At 48.8% G+C, this 19,761-nt stretch overlaps 1 protein-coding gene across 3 annotated transcripts; it reads left to right on the top strand.

Moving 5' to 3' along the window:
* Position 1: 1 nt before the first annotated feature.
* LOC125747519 (R3H domain-containing protein 2) lies at positions 2–19,504 on the top strand. 3 transcript variants are annotated; one of them, XM_049022851.1, is made up of 24 exons: positions 2–199; positions 1,732–1,773; positions 2,611–2,700; positions 3,695–3,821; positions 4,021–4,099; positions 4,194–4,253; positions 4,506–4,646; positions 5,024–5,132; positions 5,728–5,823; positions 6,097–6,128; positions 6,840–6,893; positions 8,482–8,714; positions 8,965–9,134; positions 9,934–10,035; positions 11,681–11,977; positions 13,209–13,323; positions 13,660–13,820; positions 14,131–14,270; positions 14,642–14,742; positions 16,873–17,042; positions 17,371–17,515; positions 17,831–17,922; positions 18,027–18,111; positions 18,307–19,504. In XM_049022851.1, exons 1-24 carry the CDS (start codon positions 41–43, stop codon positions 18,633–18,635), a joined length of 3,129 nt encoding a protein of 1,042 aa, XP_048878808.1. In that variant the 5' UTR covers positions 2–40; the 3' UTR covers positions 18,636–19,504. The 3 variants fall into 3 exon arrangements, with proteins under 3 accessions (XP_048878808.1, XP_048878809.1, XP_048878810.1); XM_049022852.1 differs by lacking the exon at positions 6,840–6,893; XM_049022853.1 differs by lacking the exon at positions 9,934–10,035.
* Positions 19,505–19,761: the final 257 nt, after the last annotated feature.

Genomic DNA, 19,761 nt, shown 5'->3' with positions numbered 1-19,761 from the left:
CCTGCCCCTCTCCCCTCTCCTCTCCCTCCCCACGTGAAAGATGTCGATGACCATTGCTGTCGACGTCCCCAAGGAGGGTGAGAATGGACCTCTGATCGAGTCCGTGGGCGGCAGAGGCAGGGTGGCACCCCAGGGCACCGGCAAGGAGGGGGCCGGCGAGGGCCTGGAGGGAGAGGAGAATTCTGCACAGGAAACTCAGGTAAGCGGTCACTCCTCCCAGACAGCGCCACACTCAGCTGCACACCGAGGCTCGCTTTGAACTTGTGTCTGTGGTAAAGATGTAATAATATACATTACCTAGTATGCTGACCCTAAAAAGACCAGGTTCACTTTTCTTCCTCAAATACTGTGGAGCATCTTTTCTTTTTACTTGGACTTTGCCACCTCTGCTTCCAAAGTGACTTCCTTCAGGATCATGAAGTTATTCTAATTCTGAAATGTAAGAAGTATGGATAGGTTAATAGATGAATCGGGCAAAAGACCAGTGCTTTGTTTTTAATAGTATGTATACCCAGAGGTCCCAGACATGCAGAATATGGCCAAGAAGCCTCCAACACAAACTGCATCACTGCAATTCAGTACATAGGAAGCAAAAAATCTGCTTCTTGATGAACAGCAGAACCGGTAAACTTATGTCCGTATGCACAGCAAAGACTCAAACTCGGATGAGGGCTAGTAGCAATAAGCACTGCATTGAAGACATCACCAACGCATGGTCTAGGAAGTGTTTCTCAATACAGTTCTCGGGGACCCACAGCCAGTCCGTGTTTTTTGTGCTCCCTCTGAGCTCCTTGCCAGACAGTTCACATTTTTGCTCCCTACTAGGTTTTTCGCAAGTGTGTGAAGCACTGGCCCCTCTGGCCTGGTGGCTTTGTTAGAGAGATGTACAGAGTTCTCTTTGGAGAGGGGAGTTGGTGTCATAGTGTTCAACTAGTGACACCATTTGTGAAAACCCTGACTTCCATCATGCCTAGTAATAGTAAGGGAGGAAACTGCATGTGACAGTGGCATCTGATTATGGGCGTACCAAATTTTCATTCCAAATATGAAGCCCCCATTAAATTGATGAAACAAACAAGGCAGTTTAAAATACAGGTGCTGCTTTTTGATGCTGAACAAACGCGACTGGTTTAAATGACCCTGAAATGCCCTGACCTCTGACCCTTTGCAGTACTGTTTACTTTCACAGTCCAGGGTCACCTATTTGTGCCTATGAAATGCTTTCCATTTATTGGTTTGCTGTTACTCAAGTTTCAGAATTTGACTAATTGATTTTAATAATTCAAGGTGTGAATTCAAGGACTGAAAACCGTATTAATCGGGAAATTTTTTTAATTATTCCGATTACAACCTTTGGTTCAGAAGTAGTTTTAGTCAAATCTTTCGTATTCAAATTGAGGTTATTCTTCCAGTTCAGCCTAATTAAGCGCTTGTTAGTGCTGAGAACGTGCCTTCATTTTGTACTGTGAGGAGCCAGCTAGGGGGCACTGACCCGAGCCTGGTAACCCAGGCAGTGCCCTTGCTGTGGTTTGTGCTGTCATTCAAGCTCCTTTTAAATGGGTGAGAACCATCCAGTGGAATGCTAGTAGATTTGAGGCAGGATTAGGATCAGGCTTCTTCATGTCATAAATACTGCAGTCCAGGGCTGCTGCTTTTGGTTTGATGCTGAACACCTCTGATGCTGGTACCTTGCAGATTTTTTTTGTTTATCGCTCATTTTCTGTCTTGCAGCGACGAACCCAGAATCACGGGCATGGAAGGAAAAGGGCAAAGGTAAGAGAGCCAGTAGAGACGGAGGCGAAGGCACTTTGCGTTATCAGCCTTCTTGGGACACTAAGTGCCCTGGCCACCCTCACCTTAATTCCCGAGAGTTAAGCTCAGGATGCAGCACTCATGAGGAAGCGAGCTTGCTAAGTAGCTTACTGCATATTACTCTGTGATAATAGGATCCTGTGTGTGCTCTCTCTCGCTCGCTCGCTCCTTCCTCGTTTTCCTGACCTTTCTGCGTATTGCTGTCATGTATAGTATCTGGGTCAGTCCTCTGTGAAGAGAATGTGAGGATCTTTTTTTTTCGGTGCTGACCTCATTTCCTGTATATCCTCTGTTGCACTAGTTGGCCGAGATGCCAAGTGTGTCAGCTCCATTTCTGAATGAAGCTATTAGCCTGCTTGTCATGTTACTTTAGCAGTACATGTGTGCATACTTGCATGCATGCCTGCATGCATATATGCAACGCTACAACTTCATATTCAGTATTGAAGTAGACTTCATTTTGATTTTTTGATTATTATTTTTTTTTTAATGCAAGTGGGTATGTTCCCAGGTTCATATTCAAGAATTTTATTTTATTGGTAAGTAAATGGGGGTTTTATGGTACTTTTTCCTCGGTGGGTTTATTTAAAAACATATAAGGATTTATCTTAATTCTGCAGTATTAGCCATAAAAATATGATTATAGTTAAATTTGATTTATTTTTTACTAGTTCAATTTTTCGAGGAAACAGCCCGCCCTTCACCCCCGTGTAAGATTTGTATTGAACCATGAAATATGTAGATTAACTTTTTTTTTTTTTACATTGTACCTTGTTTTCTGCTCCCCCCCCTTCCCAGTCCAATGCCAAACTGAAACTGGTGCGGAGTTTAGCGGTGTGTGAGGAATCCTCGAACCCGTACAGCACGGATGGACCCTCAGAGTCACAGGTGCCATTTTACACCCATGATCCTTGTGAGCCTGTGTCCTACTTTTAGCCAAGTATAGGCCCTTAGCCCCACTGCACTCTGGGATTCACACATGTGCTTATGGCAGTCTGTAGCCATAGCCCTTAGCCCCACTGCATTTCTAATACTGGAGGCAGTTTGGCAGTCAGCATCCTAGAGCAGTTTTCTGAGTGAATGCCCTGCTGTACAAAAGAGTAGAAATTAACTGTCTGTGGATTAAGGATGCAAGTGAATTAATCCACTGTAGTAATCACATTCTGCTGCTGTTCATCACACTGATAAATAGTATCTTCATGCTTGCAGTGTGTAGTTTTGAATCATTAGTCAGCGTGAGAAGGAGTTTTCCACTGAAATAACAACAGTCTGTTTAAAACCTGTTGAGCAGTAATAAGGTATCTGATGACAGAACCCAGGCAGGAGTGTGTTGTCATTGTGTGGGAGCCTCCAGTCCTCTTGAACTGAGCCCTGCATGTTTATTTCCACTGAAAGTCAGTTATTGTTGCAGCCACTGGCATTTTGCTTAAATTTCGGCACCCCTTGTGTGTATAACTACTCTCAGGTTGGCTGTGATTGCCTACGCAGTCAGTTTTACTCCTTCTGTTTAAGTCTCGTTAGTTATCAGTGAAGAACACTTTTTGAGGGTTAAAACCTTCATCCTGCATTCAGATTTTGAAGTGTTGCCCTCCACCCCTGGGAGATATATGGATGTTATATTAATTTTAAACTAAGTGATGCTAATTTGTTGATGTAACTTTGTTCATGGTGACTGTGTTTATATGCATTACTAAATTTAAAGTGTCTCATCGTTGTCAAACAGTAAGACATTGAAGTTGGTGCACAGTGTGATTCAAATGCCTGGTGTTTTTGGTATTAGCTGCCACTGACATATCAAGGCATGCAGTAACGGAGCCCCTTCTGCCATTAATCTGATTTTTACTTATTTGACCTGCACTGAACATCTGGCTTCTTTGTGTAGGACATCATCCAATTGCACATCAGCTGCCCCTCCGACAAGGAGGAGGAAAAGTCCTCCAAAGATGAGTATGAAAGCGAAGAGAAGGAGAAAAACAAGGAGAAGGCCCCTCGGAAGATGCTGTCTCGCGGTACGTGGGGGTCTCGTGTTCCCCCGGGGGGCTGCCGCCGCTGTCGCCTGAAGTTCCATAAGGCAGCCTGAAGAAACTGACTCATCACTGGTTTCTGCGTTTTTGCTTTGAGTGTTTTACTCTGTTGTTAATGAAGATTTTAAGAGTGTGCGAGCATTTATTTAAGTTTTCCTCTTTTCTGATTGCATTGTCTCCGAAGACTCCAGTCAGGAATACACTGACTCCACTGGCATCGATGTGCACGAATTCTTGGTCAACACACTGAAAAACAACCCGCGGTACGTTGCCCTTATCCACTGGGTGACGCCCGCCTCACTGCCTCGGCCCTCTGGAGTTTAGGGGCTTCACACCATGTCCTGCTACCTTTTGCAGGGACCGGATGATGCTGCTCAAACTGGAACAAGATATTCTGGAGTTCATTAATGATGACAAGTAAGTCCTGAGCCCTGGAGGCAAGCGGCCATTAATTTCCCGCGTCTCAGCTAATGTATCGGGTGTCAAAACAGTAATGGCCGTTACTTTTAATGGAAAGCAGTCACTGGGGGGCATGTAAGCCCCTATCGCACATGTAACGGACACACACGACACATAGCATTGTCCTCTGCGTGCCTCCTCTCTGTTTCTTATCTCCGGCTTGCGTATTCCTCTTTCTCTCCCCCCTTTCTCCTCCTCTGCCCCTCACAGTAACCAGTACAAGAAGTTCCCCCAGATGACCTCGTACCACCGCATGCTGTTGCACCGCGTGGCGGCGTACTTCGGCATGGATCACAACGTGGACCAGACCGGCAAGGCGGTCATCATCAACAAGACCGGCAACACGCGCATGTGAGAGGCGCCGCCTGTGACGTCCTGCCAGAAAGGGGCTGCGTGCCGTCGGCCGCAAACATGTTCTCTGAGTACAGGTTTATGAGCCTTATTCATGGCAAAACGCTATAAAATAATATATCACAAAGGCATATATTACAGAAGCATATATTTGGGGCGTGTATATGAACATTTAATATGAGGGAAATCAATCGTACATTCTGCGTGCGAGTGTTGGAGATTATATCTCATTGGTTTCATGGTTTCCAACTTGTGCTGCAGAACAGATGGTGTGTTTTTAGGATCCAGAATTGACTTCTTTTTTTTTTTTTCTCCTCTTTGGTCCATCCTCGCTCTTGCTGTAACCCATTCTGCTGTCTCTCTCTCTCTCTCCACAGCCCAGAGCAGAGGTTCTCTGAGCACATCAAGGACGAGAGAAACATGGACTTCCAAAAAAAGTTCATTCTGAAGAGGGACGATGCTAGCATGGACAAGGATGACAACCAGGTAGGAGTGTGCTGAATTTACCCCGTCCGGCAGCTCGGCCGCCAGCCAGCTCCTTGCAGATATCAACAGCGTCTGTAACCTGTTCCTGCAGGCTGTGCTTCTGCAGCTGCAGGCTTAATTAGGCTTCGTTGAGACATTAATTGAAAGTATTGCACAGTTCTGCTCGCATGAACCAATATGTCACTTGAGATCTTCCCTCTGTACAAATTTTAATCATGTTAACTGACATTCTGAAAACTTGGTTGTCTGTACCAATATTCCTGTTGGATTAATTGTTAATGTTTAACAATATATTTAATGATTAATTTGAATTACTCAGTTAATTATTCACGATAAACAAATCAGTGTTAAATGAGCACTAAATTTTAGCATGCAAAACTAATCACTTGAAACAGTGACTCATGTTTTCACAGCTAGAATTATTTTTAATGGTAATTTTGGTTGCACGCGTTTTATATTATATTTAGGGTGTTTTCCACCTGTTCGCCTCAAAATGTTTGGATTTGTCTGTCGCGTAAACGCTTACCTTGGCCTATAAGATGGCCAATGTTTACAAGGAAGTGCTGCCCTTCAAAGTGCACTCCCTGGCCCGCAGATCCGTGTGCCGCTGCAGGACGGGAGGCGCAGTAAGTCCATTGAGGAACGCGAGGAGGAATATCAGCGGGTGCGAGACCGGATCTTCGCCCGAGAGGTGAGCATGCCACCTGCCTGAGCCCATGCCTCTAGGCTATGGATCACACCAGCTGTTATAAATAATCAAGGTGGTGATCCATCATTGGTGAACTTGCATAAGAAGATGACCGTGATTGGCCTTGACGACACCCTGCTTTCGTCTTTGTGATGGTCTGTAAAATTGTCAGTGTCTGAATCAGGCTTAATGCATCAGCTTAATGCTGATGTTCTTCTCATAATGCTGCTTTTTCCTTTCCTTGATTTTCTTTTGTTTCTGCCCTCATCTACCTAGTCCTCTCAGAATGGATACGTCAACGACAACAGGTGAGCCTCCACCCCACCCCCACCGCCCCAGTATGAGTGTCGAGTCCAGCCTGCATACAGTCAGCTTGGTGAACCTTCCCCTGCCGTCCCTGTTCGGCCTGATTTGAGATCGAGGAACAGACGAGTGACCAGTGTTGCACATCGATGCAGAGCTGGCTGAAGACTGCAGACTCCTCTTGATTAAATATTGGCAGGAGAACCCAGTGACTGTCCAAAAGCCCCCCCTGGGATATTCCAAGATTGTATGAAGTGTGCGCTGTGGGTTTTTTATAACCCGCAGCAGTGTGGACATCGCACAGGCAACTGGAAAAAGCCAGATGAGGGCAGTGGTGCTTTCAGAAAGCCCCCCCCCCCTCCATTTTTTTTTGGCTCATCTACTGTGAAGCTGTGAGTGTGTTTGTGTGTGTGTGTGTGAGAGAGAGAGAGAGAGAGAGAGATAAGGTGTGTGTGTGTGTGTGTGTGTGTGTGTGTGAGAGAGAGAGAGAGAGAGAAGCTGCGTGTGTTTGTGTGTGTGCGTGTGAGAGAGAGAGAGAGAGATAAGGTGTGTGTGTGTGTGTGTGTGTGTGTGTGTGTGTGTGTGTGTGTGTGTGTGTGTGTGTGTGTGTCTTTGCGTGCATGTGTGTTCCAGTGTCGCTGGTTTTTTTCTCCAGTGAGGAGCTTCGCCGTCTCCCCTTGTCAGTAACCCTGCCGTTTCTCCCTCCTGTGTGACAGACTTACCACTGACGGCTATTCTCCTGCCTCCCAAAAGAGGAGGCAGATCTTTAGGTACTGGGTGTGATGTGTGTTGTCATGCCCATCGGTGGTGACTGTGTTCTTGCTTGCCGTTGGCTACGCAGCGTTGGGTCCCCTTCCGCCCCTCCAGCCCCCCACCCCTGCATGGCCGCTTTGTGGTTTCCTGGGCACCCATTCCCGCCACATTCCTACTGTACGAAATGCATTTTCCCGACCTGTATGTCCCTGATCGCCCGGTTGGCGCTTTGGCTCTCACGTGCTGCTGGTGGGAAGGTGGAACTCGCCTGGCCTGGCCTTTCTGTGAGGGTGGGGCATGGGATTAGGGGCTCTTTTCCTGTAATAGAAGCTCTTACATTGTGGCATGAGGTTTGGGACCGCAAATGAACAAATTGCTTAGATTTTCCCGAAATGGTCCGTTGTGGAAGCAACTTAAAAGTCTGTGCTCTACCCATGAAGGATTTCACTTGCTTGCCGTAACTCCAAGCACAGCTGTTTCCTGCGTCCGGTCCATGTTGGGATTCCCCGGCTCAGCCAGAGGGAACAGAATGAATGTAATGGCAACCGGCAGGACGATATACATGGAGAAATGTTCCTAGAGTGAGATTCCTCTTCAGCGGGCGGAGAGTAGGGCGTCGGGAGCGAAACGGGATGCTGGTGATAATGCGGCGTGATGTGGAGCAGAATCCCCATCGTCTCTGTCACCTTTATCTGATAGAGGAGTGCAGGTCTGTGCTTTAAATAGTCCCACAGAGTGCTCAGGATAGCTCATTCATTAATTACAGTCCTGCTGAAATATTCATCCAGTGCCACCTTCAAAAACCTTTTTTTTTTTTTTTTTTTTTTTTTGTACATTTCATCTCCAGAGCTCAGATTTTTTTAATGATTCATCTTTTTTTGTGTGTTTTTTTTTTTTTTCTTTTTCTTGCGCAGCCATGTTCATAATCGTTATATATATATATATATATATATATATATATATATATATTCAGGCAATCTGAACTTGTTTTAATGATGTGGCAATTTGCGGTGTTTTCCCATGATGGTTATTTCCTGTCTGGAAGGATGCGTCCTGACACTTTTGTGGGGGGGGGGTGAACGTTTTCTCTCCCCCACCACGTCGTCAGGGTTTTACGCCGGTTTTTTTCTCCCCCCCCCCCCCTTCCACATACACAGCTGGGACTGTGGTCCTGTCTCACCGATTGCATTTCTTGTGAGCGGCACTGCCCCCGGGTGTGACTCATGTGAGGGAGTATGTGTGTGTGTGTGTGTGTGTGTGTGTGTGTGTGTGTGTGCGCCTGGGTGTGTGTGTGATGCTGGGCTCCTCATCTAGAACTGTGAGTGCGTGTGTGTCCGTATTGTGTATCTGTGAGGTTCGGGAGCCCCCTTTCTGCAGCGGGCCTGCGTGCGTCATGTTTGCCCTGGGTCCAAGGGCTCCCTCGCTCAGTGTGACGACTCGTCATGTGACCCCGCCCCCTGGTTTTCCTAACTGCGTCCCCCCTGCATGTGTGAATTGCGCGCGTGAGAATGCGCCGCCGTCTGTTGCCCGTTGCCGGTGCGTATTCGTTCGCGTGCCGGCTCCCTCGCTCACGCTCCTCGCTCCCCCCACCCCGTCCCTCCCCAGGGGCAACCGCGAGAGCTCCAGCCGGGCGTCGAGCAGCCGGCAGAGCAGCACAGACAGCGAGATGAAGTGCCTGGAGCCGCGGCCCTGGAGCAGCACTGACTCGGACAGCTCGAACCGCACTCTGCGTCCGCCGGTCACCAAGGCCAGCAGCTTCTCGGGCATCTCCATCCTGACACGCGGGGACAGCCTGGGCAGCAAGGGCTCCCAGGGCAGCTGCCGGGGCTCCCGCTCTGGTACGGCTCGCCGTGGGGGGGGTGGGCTTTACCTTCTTGGGCTTGTTTTTGTGCTGGTAGGTGGTGAATATTCTTAGTTCGAATAATTCACATACAGTGCAGGGTGGTCCTGGCTGCTGGGTTTCAGTTGCGTTTGCTGTTGCTCTGAGCTCTTACAGTATCTCTCTCTCTCTCTCTCTCTCTCTCTCTCTCTTTCTTTCTCTCTCTCTCTCTCTCTCTCTCTTTCTTTCTTTCTTTCTCTCTCTCTCAGGTCTTCCCCTAATCACCCAGGATGTTTGCCCTCCACCTCCCTGTCTCCAACCCGGCCGCAGTCTTCTTCCCTGCCCCTCAAACCCCCAGCAGCCTCAGAGCCAGCAGACCCAGGCCCCCCCTCAGGCAGCCCTGTTGCCCACGCCAGCTCAGCATCACATCATGTCCCAGGTGAGCCCCCCCCCACTGCCCCGATTTCTGCATGTATTTCATGGCAGCCGGGAGCAGTGTTGGGGGTCGCCCTGCTCCCTCTCCGAGCTATTGAAGTCGCTTTCAGGTCTCCGGTCACTCCAGTGCCCCCTGTTTTTGGTTAAACCGGGCAGTGAGTGACAGAGTGGCACCCCCCCCCCCCCGCAGCCCCAGTTCCAGGCCCTTTGTGTGCGTGTCAGTGTGGCCGAGTCGCTGTGCCGGCCCCACAACCCGCCACAGTGCCCGTCTGCATGTAAATGTCTGCACGCTCTTTGTGCTGCTCCTCCGCGCCTCCCCTGGTGTGCTGCTCCTCCGCGCCTCCCCTGGTGTGCTGCTCCTCCGCGCCTCCCCTGGTGTGCTGCTCCTCCGCGCCTCCCCTGGTGTGCTGCTCCTCCGCGCCTCCCCTGGTGTGCTGCTCCTCCGCGCCTCCCCTGGTGTGCTGCTCCTCCGCGCCTCCCCTGGTGTGCTGCTCCTCCGCGCCTCCCTTTGTTTCATCCCTGCCATTTGGGTCAAAGCCTCTTGAAACGGATATTTAATCTCTGAGGGACTTTCCTGTGTAAATAAGACTTGAATCGATTTGAAAGGTTTTTAATCAACCTCTCCTCTTTCTGGTGCTCCTTCCCCCCGCCCCTCCCCTTCTCTCACTCCGTGGGGTCTCCCCCCTCCCCCTTCTCTCACTCCGTGGGGTCTCCCCCCTCCCCTTCTCTCACTCCGTGGGGTCTCCCCCCTCCCCTTCTCTCACTCCGTGGGGTCTCCCCCCTCCCCCTTCTCTCTACATCAGCCGGTGGCTTCTCTGCAGCCGTCCCCGCAGCCTGTGTCCTACTCCAGTCCTTCCTGCCCCCAGGTCCTCCTGCCCGTCTCTCCTCCCCAGCAGTACAACATGGTACCCGCCCGGCCCATCTCTCTCTCTCTCAATCTTTCTCTCTCTCTCTCTCTCTCTCTCTCTCTCTCTCTCTCTCTCTCTCTCTCTCTCTCTCAATCTCTCTCTCTCTCTTCCCGCTGCATTCCCAGGCAGTGCTCTGACAGATGGAGGGTTTGGGCCAGGATTTTTCGCATTTACATTTTGCCTAAAACTGGAAAAGAAAAGTGTTGTTTTTTTTTTGCCACCCTTTCAGTTAATGCTCTTCTCTCTGCCAGTGAATTTCTGGCTGTTCCAGGTGTAGCCGCTGCCCACACCTATAATTCAGCCTGCTGCTCCATCAGAGTCTCTAGGAAGATCAGTTAAAACTGATTCTGTCTCTCCACTGGCGTTTTGCCGCCCCCATCTCCCTCCCTCATCATTCAATTCCTTTTAATTTTCACTGCTGTTTTGGATGGTATGTTTTTTTGGCAAAATATACTGAAGAAAGTTCAGACAATCTCATCCTTTCCCCTCAGATCAGTCCCGTTGAATCATTGGCGGATTTTCATGTGAGGGAATAGAGTCTTTTGATGCACTTCTTACTTCCCAGTTTATCTTCCTTTCTGTCTCATATAACCGTGTCCTGTGCACACGTGCACACACACACACACTCCCTCATTTTGTATAACCGCCTGGCCACCTGGGGGAGACTGACGACTCTCACTTCAGCACGTGACTCTTGCTTTGCATCAGAAACACTCAATGGGAAAGGAACACAAGCACCACATCTTGGCAGGAAGAAAACTGCCCATTTTTAAATGGCAGCCACCCTAAAACCTCTTTTGCAGGACTCCCAATCATTATTAGATGTGTTTGAGTTGTAGCAGAGCCTCAGTTCCTCTGAAATGGCTGCAAATTAATGGCTTCTTTTCCCAGTTTTATGGTGCATGTGCGTCAGTGTGGGGTAATGCATTGAGGGCAGAGAATACGGAAAACGATGTAAACACATTTGGTGAATGGGTGGCGGTCAGTGATGGAGAGTTTTGGGTGAGCAGCTACACAAGGAAGCAAAAACTACATTTGTAGGCAATACATCTACTTTAGCGAGTAAAGAAATGATGTGGTATTGGACATAATTTTTTGGTTTGTATTTACTTAACGGGAAGCTGCCGGTGGTTTGTAAAGGTTTCAGCCAGAAGGGGGCAGTAGATTATCTGGGTCCTGGAAGAGGATCATTTAACGGGCTGAGTGCAATGTCTCTGAAGGAAGGCTGCTCTCATTTCAAGGGTTATGTAGCTGTTATGGTGGAACCTGCTGGCTTGAAGCATTAGCACCACCCATCCCCCCCCAGTAGTGTGTATAGCCAGCGCAGGTGTGTGTGTTTGCTGGTTAGTCTGCCAGTCCCTGTATTGGGTTACAGTAGGTCTCTCCTGTGAGACTCTCAGTGTCGGGCTCATGGTCCTCACACTGATCTCCTGTCACACACACGGGTGTTTCTCCAGTGGTGCCTCCAAGGCATGACTCTCATGCCCTGGGGGCTCCTCTCATCACTGGGGTGGGGGGAGGGCATTAGTGTCTCCTAGGCAGGGTTCATTCTCTTAAACAGTGCAGCAAGTGGTCCTGTGTTTTAGGTGTAACTTTTAGCCCACCCCGCCCCCCCCCCTCTCTCTCTCTCTCTCTCTCTCAGACGGATGACCTCGCTCCTCAGTTTGGCCAGATGACTTTGAGCCGGCAAGGTTCCAGCGAGGCTCCAGAACCCCCCACAATGTACCAGCCGCCGCCCACCGTCCTGTCCCAGCATCCTCCACCGCAGCCCGGCTACATCCTGACGGCGGGGGGTCAGCCCATGCCGCCTCCATCGGGGTACCAGCCCAGCTCTGCGCTCCCGCACCCTCCTCCACCTCCACCCCCGCCTCCGTCCCAAACGGTGATGCAGGCCCCGCCCCCTCCCCAGGGCTACATGCAGGCCCCACCCCCGCAGCAGGTATGCAGGCAAGCTGGGTATGAATGGATCTCTGCGACTCTTCTGTCTGTCTGTGAAGCCGTGTCTTATTTTTTCGGGTACACAGATCAATGCTAATCAGCTAATTTCACATCAGGCCAACTTTACATTCTTACTCTTAGTTTCAGATGAAGATTCATTGCTTTTAATAGACATTATTGTGTGCCGTATAGTGTATTAATAATATGCTTTCTGTTGCCTGTGTCTGTGGGCGTAAAAAGCTAATTTTTAATCATACAGTTTCAATAAGGCCGTAATACATAGGGAAGGAGCTAAGCTTAATTTGACAGACATTTGCACAAGTTTTGTTGCATAACTACATGCGAGACAGAAATCCGCAACCTAGATTCGAAGGAGCGGTAATGTGGCTCTTGGGTCCAGACGCCTCTGCTAACCCTTTTGATGTTTGTTGCGATCTTCACTTCCCATGAGTGCTGGTGTTCCAAAGTAGTCCCCTGCAAGGGTTTATGGGAATTGTAGGCTGAACATTGTGTAACACAGCCATGGTATTGGATGTAATACTTGGAAAACAGGCTTTGATGATACAATACGGTAGAACACCAGGGGAAATACTCACTGTGGATTTCTTTAAATGTGAACTTTATTGATCGTGAAATGTGACGTTACTGATCTGCAGAGGTAGAAATTTCAGGTCCAGAAAGTAAAAATCCAGACCAGGATTTTGTGTCAAACAACCAGCTGAGTACTCTGTGAATCTGACTCTTTATGCTCAACTGGTTGGTTGAACCAGTTCATATAATCATATAATTGGTGTACATTGGAAATGTTGCCCTGGAGATTATAGTCTTCCTCATATAATGCATTTTTCTTTTACCAAAATGAACAGTTTCACTCTGACTACACTCACCGCGTCACTCACAGCCTTGGCCGTGTCTGTCTTTAATGTAGCACAATCCCCAGCGCAGCAGTACATTTGGCCCCTGGGATGGCTGCTCATGGCTGTACTTGGCATTCACCTTTCTTCTTTTCAGCAGATCAGTATTAACCTTGCGTCTGTTGCCTTTGCTGCCTCCTTATCCTGTGGTATCTAACGCGCCGATGTCCGGCCCCCGGCACGGTGTGCGGCTGTGGCCAGATTATCCCATTCACCTCATCTCTGAAATTAATGTCCCCTTTATTTAATTGACTAATAAGATAATCTGGTATTTCTTGTCATCACCCCCCCCCCCCCCCCCATCCTTCTCTTCTTCAGATCCAGGTGTCGTATTACCCCCCCGGACAGTACCCCAGTTCCGGGCAGCAGTATCGGGCCGTATCCCATCAAGTGTCATACCCCACCCACCGGTCTCAGCCCACACAGCAGTCTGGTCAGTACTCCGCCCCCCCCCCCCGCGATGCAGAGCCCATTAACGCTGGCATCTGCTGATGCCGTCAAACAGCTCTCTGTCACCCGCAGATATCGAAATACATTTAAGTCCCACGTTCTGTTTATTCGCAGCCCTCGTCCGCATCGATTTTTTTCTCGTGCCGAGCCATGAGCGTATTACAGCGCCGTGGCTTATTGGCTCCACGTTATTCAGCATAAGTGCATAAAATTGTCGCTCTTATTACCTCGACTGCGGGCAAAGGCGGCATGATTGCTCACGACGCCATGCAAATGGACGTGACCTCACCTGACCCCCCGCCCCCTCCGTCCCCATCAGCTGGTCTTCAGACCATGATGGCCAATCAGCAGCCGGCCTACCAGGGCATGATGGGAGTGCAGCAGCCGCAGAACCCCGGGCTCCTCAACACCCAGCGGGCTGGCATAGGAGGGCAGATGCAGAGCATGATGGTCCAATATCCCCCGATGCCATCGTACCAGGTAGTGTCACCCCTGGCAGGGTGAACTCCTCTCGCCAACACCCAGAGCCGTGCCATGTTTGGGCATTGAAGCTGCACTGTGCGTGCATGCATCCACATACTTGTATACAAACGTGTGTGTGTGTGTGTGTGTGTGTGTATATATATATGCACAGACCATTAGGCAGACGGCATGAGACACCGTTGCGTAATGCCGTGTTATTAATACAGCCTCATAATAACATGCACGCTGTACCGCACAACATGTGCCTCCTCGCCTCTGCGTCCCGCCGCCACTCGGGTCTGAGCGCCGTGTCGCCTCCCCGCTGCAGGTGCCAGTGGCCAACGAGTCGCAGCAGGTGGTACAGCAGCAGTTCCAGCAGCCTGTCATGGTGCCAGCCAGCCAGTCGGTGCAGGGGGCCGTGCCCGTCTACTACAGCGTCCTGACGCCCTCGCAGCAGAGCGCCAGCAGGTCGGCCCCCTCCCCCGCTGTGCGGCCCCGTCCCCCGAGCTCGCCTGCCCTGCCAGGGGCCACACTAAACCTGAAACGTAAAGGTTATATCCTCTGTTTGGAAGGCCTCGGGAAAAATGTACCGGTTATTTTTGTTTCTGTTATTTTTAATAGTTCCTTTTTATCTCGGGCCAGATGTCCCTGCTTATTCTCTTAGGAGGGTTCAGCAGTTATTAGCGGTAGCTACATTTAGCACTTTAGTATGTTGCGCTATGATTAACCCCATCGTAGTTCCCAGCTACCGTCGTTCCAAGCACATGGTAACTGGCTTCTTTGTCGCTGGCTGCTGTCCTCGTCATGTGACTTGCGTTTCCCACCTCTCACCACTGCAGCCCGTCCGTGGGGTACCTGCAGCCCCCCAGCTCAGAACAGTACTCCATGACACAGTCCTCCTCACCCTGCAACCTTCAGCAGATGCAGCAGCAATACTCAAGTATGCGTCCCCTGTGCCTCACCCTGTGTTCCGTTATGTGCATTTATGAGCTTCGTGTTGGCTTTGTAAGCGTTGGGTTTGAGCCCCCTTTTCTCCCTGATTTTTCAGCCCCCTTTGCCCCTCCTCCCTTTCTCTCCGTCACTTACCCCCACCCCCCCGTTGTGTTTGCATTTTTTGTTGACACCTGTGCAAAATGTATCAAAAGTTATCTAAAAAGTGCACAATGATTGCATATGTCTACTGTAAATTTTTATTTAATCTTATTTCATACAAACATCTGCTGTGCATCTAACTCCAGGTCTAAACACAAGACTAAACAGAGTGTCGTGCCAAAGTCTTAGTAGTCAAAGAAAATGATTAAAATATTTATCTGGGTAGTAAATGTATATTTACTAAGAAAAATTTAACATTTAACATGCAAAGTAAAAAATAAAACAACAATAAAAACTAGCAAGGATTTATTGTTCTCCAAAAAATTAGATGAACATCGCTTTGGTTCCCAAACCTCTCTTCAGGGGCACCTCAGCCATTCCATGTATTAGTTAAATTCACATCTCAGTGAGGTATAGATTTAAGCACTCCATCTGCATTTGCATGATGCTTGCTTAACATTTACTAAAATGCAATCAGTATTCTTTGCTGACAAATACAGTATGTTCACCATTTGAGTACTTTTATTAGCAAGAAAATGTCATATCTTTGATTAATCAAAGTGACCTCCTCTAGCAGTCATAACGGCAGGGAAAATCGAGGCATCCTTTCTGCAAGGGACATTAAATACTGCTCTGTTTCATGGGATGAAAGAGTAAACCAGTGCATTTAAAGTTAAAGGACAGCCTAGAATCTGACTATGCCATCATCACACAATCAGTTGGATGTTAGACCTGCACTGTTAAATACTCTTTCCATGTTATAAAGGAAACTTGTATTTTGACATTTTAATCACTCACCTTTCCGATGCTTAACAAGAATAGAAAATCTGCAATTTATGAAATAAATGGAAAAGTGGTAAAAAAAAAAAAACCTGTGATGTGCAAACACGTGATTAGTGGTGTAGTTTTACTCCAACATTAAATGTTTTCTTTTACATCCCGCGACTTTTGCACAGTACTGTAAATTCGGTCATAGTTCACAAAGCAGTCTGCATGCATCTTTTGATGACCTTAATGCAGCGCCTGCAGGATACACTGTGACACACTTAAGTTTTAAAATAGCATGGCTACTAATCTGTCTGTTTACATACAGTAGTATTGGTATTAGAGTAGGTACTATTAAAGTAGTGTGATTTTCTTTTTCTTTTAAAATGAATGGTCAGAAGATATTCAATACACAGTATATTCAGAGGCGAGAGAGAAATTGTTTTGCACATTATTGAATTCCTCTGTATACAGCATCTTCAAAATTTATCTGCAGTTTATTTCCCAGTTCAATCTGAGAAAGTCGTAGCTTGCAAACGTTCCAAATGACGATTTTCCAGCCTCTGTAGACTGTAAAGGTTTGCAGCAGACATTTTAGTCATGTCAAATTTAAACATCTGAACTTGAAGATTCACTACACGTTAGCAAGGTGAATTATAAACGGTTTCTTCCCAACTTTTAATTTATGTTGTAGCTCCCTCATCATGGATCTGCGGCATGAGGGTCTCTCCCTGACTTCCCTGCCATCCTGACTCTCTATTTGACACTGAATATCAATAACCAGAAATATTTTCATTTCACACTTCATTGTGGGTTCTCTGATTGTTCGGCAGCTGGAACACTGTTCGTTTTAGCTGTTAGCTTGCCTGGGGAATGAACGTATAGTTCCTAGTAGACAAGGTAGACAGACAGTGTGCACAGCGCATACAGTTTGAAGGCTTTTCCCAGCTTGATGGATGGTGCTTTGCTCATCATCTTGCAAACATGATGAACGTCATTTACGTTTATCTTTGGTAGCTCGTGGCGGCAGCGAGTGTGAGGCCGCAACCTCATACAATCAAGTAAGACCAGAACCAAAGTAGCCATGATATGCTGAACTTGGAATCGTTCTTGCAAGTAGTCCATCATTCTTATAATAATGTGTAGCTACAAGGTCATCTGTGTGTGTGTATGTGTGTCTCTGAGCTGCCTGTTTACCTGCATGTTGCTTCAGGCGTCCCTCCTCCTGGCCCCGGTGTCATGGTGATGCAGCTGAGTGTCCCAAACGGCCCCCAGCCCACGCAGAACCCCCCCATGGTGCAGTGGAACCCCTGCAAATACTATAGTCTGGAGCAGAGGCCCAACAAACCCGGAGAACTGTACAAGCCTGACTCGGGTCCGCAGGTAGGGGGCGCTGATGAAGCTCACGGTCAGTCTCTCAGCTACTGGAGAAGAGCAGATCTTTCACCCAGGGATATTCCTGGTTTAGTTCCATTGGGCTTGGTACTTATGTCCTGTCATTGCAGTAAATGGCGTAAAGTCTCTAGATTATTATTATTATTATTATTATTATTATTATTATTAATAATAATAAGCTAAGGACATAAATTCAACGTTTAGGTGTCATCAGTGAGGAAATAGCTGCTGCTTGTGTTATTTGAAGACTTTGATCAATGCCCACACTATTGATGATCTAATGCCATGTATGACCCCCCCCCCCTTGCTGTTACAGGTCAGTACCCAACTGAGCAGCCCCCTGGCCTCCCCCACTCAGTCCCCCACCCCCTCTCCCTCCGGCAGCGTCAACAGCATGTGTGCTGGCCTGGGGCCCCTCCCTTTGATCTCCCAGTTTCCCCGGCCCGGAGGACCTGCACAAGGTACTACTGAACTCGCCCCCAGCCGCAGACGGGCGCAGTCGCCAAGCAAACGGGCGATTAGCCCTCTGAATGAGCTGCTCTCTAGTGTCCCCCCCACTGCATTATGGGTATGATGCAGGCGTTCAGGGGAGCTGGCCCCTTGTTGCTGTTTGTTACCTTCAGAAAGCAAACAAACGCGTGTTGATTAATCCTTCCAGATGCAGGCTTAGCCCTTCTTGGTGCTCAGACAGCAAGGACTGTCCCGAAGTGCAGAATGTACTGTGAACTGCGTTGATGTCTGTCTGCAGTGCTGACTGTCTGTACTGTTTGTCACAGGGGATGGGCGTTACTCTCTACTCGGGCAGCCGCTGCAGTACAGCCTCTGCCCTCCTCCAGTAATGCACAGCCAGTCCTACAGTTCCCATCAGGTTGGCCATCTCTCTCTTTCTCTCTCTCCTTCTCGTTCATTTTCTCTCTCCCACTCTCTCATACTGTGATTTCAAAGGGGCATCTTGTTTCTACTTCATTCCAGGGCCAAGGTGGAATGAAGCACGGCACGCGAGGGAAGAGACAAACACTAAAATCTGCCTCCACGGACCTGGGCACCACTGACGTGGGTGAGTCACCTGCAGGGGGCGGCAGTCGCGCCTCACAGCTGCAGACTTTTTTGGTCACAGGTGTCGCCATGTCTGATTTTATGCACTGAGAGTGTAATCATACAGATATGTTTCTGATGATCCTGGGTCCCTTTCCTCCCCGATCTGAGCCGATCTTTCCCCCACCCCCCCTTTCTGTCTTCTGCCGGGTGGCAGTGGTGAGCCGGGTACTGGAGGTCACGGATTTGCCGGAGGGGATCTCGCGGCCTGAGGCTGAGAAGCTCTTCAACCAGCTGTCGCTATGCGGCGCCAAGATCCAGTGGCTTAAGGATTCCCAGGGGCCACGGGGAGCGGCGGGGCCCAGTGCCGGCAAGGGCGAGGCGGGTGACCCCGCCCACCTGTACACGGTGGTGGCCGTGTTCCCCAACACCATGGCCGCGCAGAGCGCTTCCTTCAAACTCAACAACAGCGCGAGCCACTTCAAGCTGCGAGCAGCCAAAAAGAACTATGACCTGCGTATCCTGGAGAGAGCCAGCTCTCAGTGAGGGGGAGCAGGAGAGAGCAGGGGAGGGGGCATCCGTGCGTGCGTGCGTGTGCGTGGGGGCGGAGCATCCTAACCGAAGGGGAGGGCGTACTTCTGTCCGCTCTCCAGTAGCACAGGGTTGTTTTTGGTTTTTGTTTTTAATTTAATTTTTTTTTGTTTATACCAGAAGCACACAACGCACGTGATCACGTGTGTCATTGTTGCGGTGTACATGCACACGCGCACACACACGCACGCACACACGCCACGCGGTTGCGTAGCACACTGGAGGACACTGGATCAGCAGCCTCAGTTGCTCCTTTTGACTGCTCCTACCTTCTGCTCTCTCCTCTCCTCTACTCCGTACTTTCAGTCATGTCCCCTTTCTGGCTCTCTCTCTCCCCCCCCCAACTCTTACAATCTGTCAAATACTTTTAGTCTTTCATACGCACAGATTCTTCCTCTCTCTCTCTCTCTCTCTCTCCCTTGCTCCCTCTCTCTCTCTCTCTCTCTCGCTTTCTGTTGGCCTTACTGCTGTTGTGTGTTTCTGTATTGCGCAGTTTTTTTTTTCTCCCTTCAAATGTTTTTGTTAATTATTCTTGGTTCAATATTTATATAAGTGATGTAAGGATTTAAAGAAATCTATATATTCAGTGACCCCCCCCCCCCCATTAATGCCCCCTTTTCTCCCTGATTTTTCAGCCCCCTTTGCCCCTCCTCCCTTTCTCTCCATCACTTACCCCCCCCCCCCCCCATTGTGTTTGCGTTTTTTGTTGACAGCTGTGCAGAACGTATCAAAAGTTATTTAAAAAGTGCACAATGATTGCATATGTCTACTGTAAATTTTATTTAATCTGTTTTGTTTGTTTTTAAAAATATAAATGATGAGGTTAAAAACCAGCCTGCTGTGTGTTTCTGCTGTGCGCCTGTGCGAGTGATACGCCTCTTCGGGTTGGCGGATCCCACTATCCCTCACGTCTTCATGAACTGTGGCTCTCAGTCACAGGAGGACCACGTGAAGGTGATTACAGATCTCCTGAAGGATGGAGCTTTCAACTTGAAGTGTATGTGTGCAGTTTGGAATCTCCCCTCTACACTCCACGTGATTATAATCCTACTTGCTAGCACCATTTTCGCTGCCAGTCGGC

Source organism: Brienomyrus brachyistius, chromosome 8 (assembly GCF_023856365.1).
Source record: "Brienomyrus brachyistius isolate T26 chromosome 8, BBRACH_0.4, whole genome shotgun sequence".
NCBI lineage: Eukaryota > Metazoa > Chordata > Actinopteri > Osteoglossiformes > Mormyridae > Brienomyrus > Brienomyrus brachyistius.
This window is presented reverse-complemented; position numbering and strand designations above follow the sequence as displayed.

What these genes read in the sequence shown, in the direction of transcription:
- LOC125747519 (XM_049022851.1), top strand. Translation starts at nt 41, where the DNA reads ATGTCGATGACCATTGCTGTCGACGTCCCCAAGGAGGGTGAGAATGGA. An exon ending in TCAGCCCACACAGCAGTCTG is followed by an intron (nt 13,324 to 13,659) that starts GTCAGTACTCCG and finishes CGTCCCCATCAG; the next exon opens with CTGGTCTTCAGACCATGATG. An exon ending in CCCCGATGCCATCGTACCAG is followed by an intron (nt 13,821 to 14,130) that starts GTAGTGTCACCC and finishes TCCCCGCTGCAG; the next exon opens with GTGCCAGTGGCCAACGAGTC.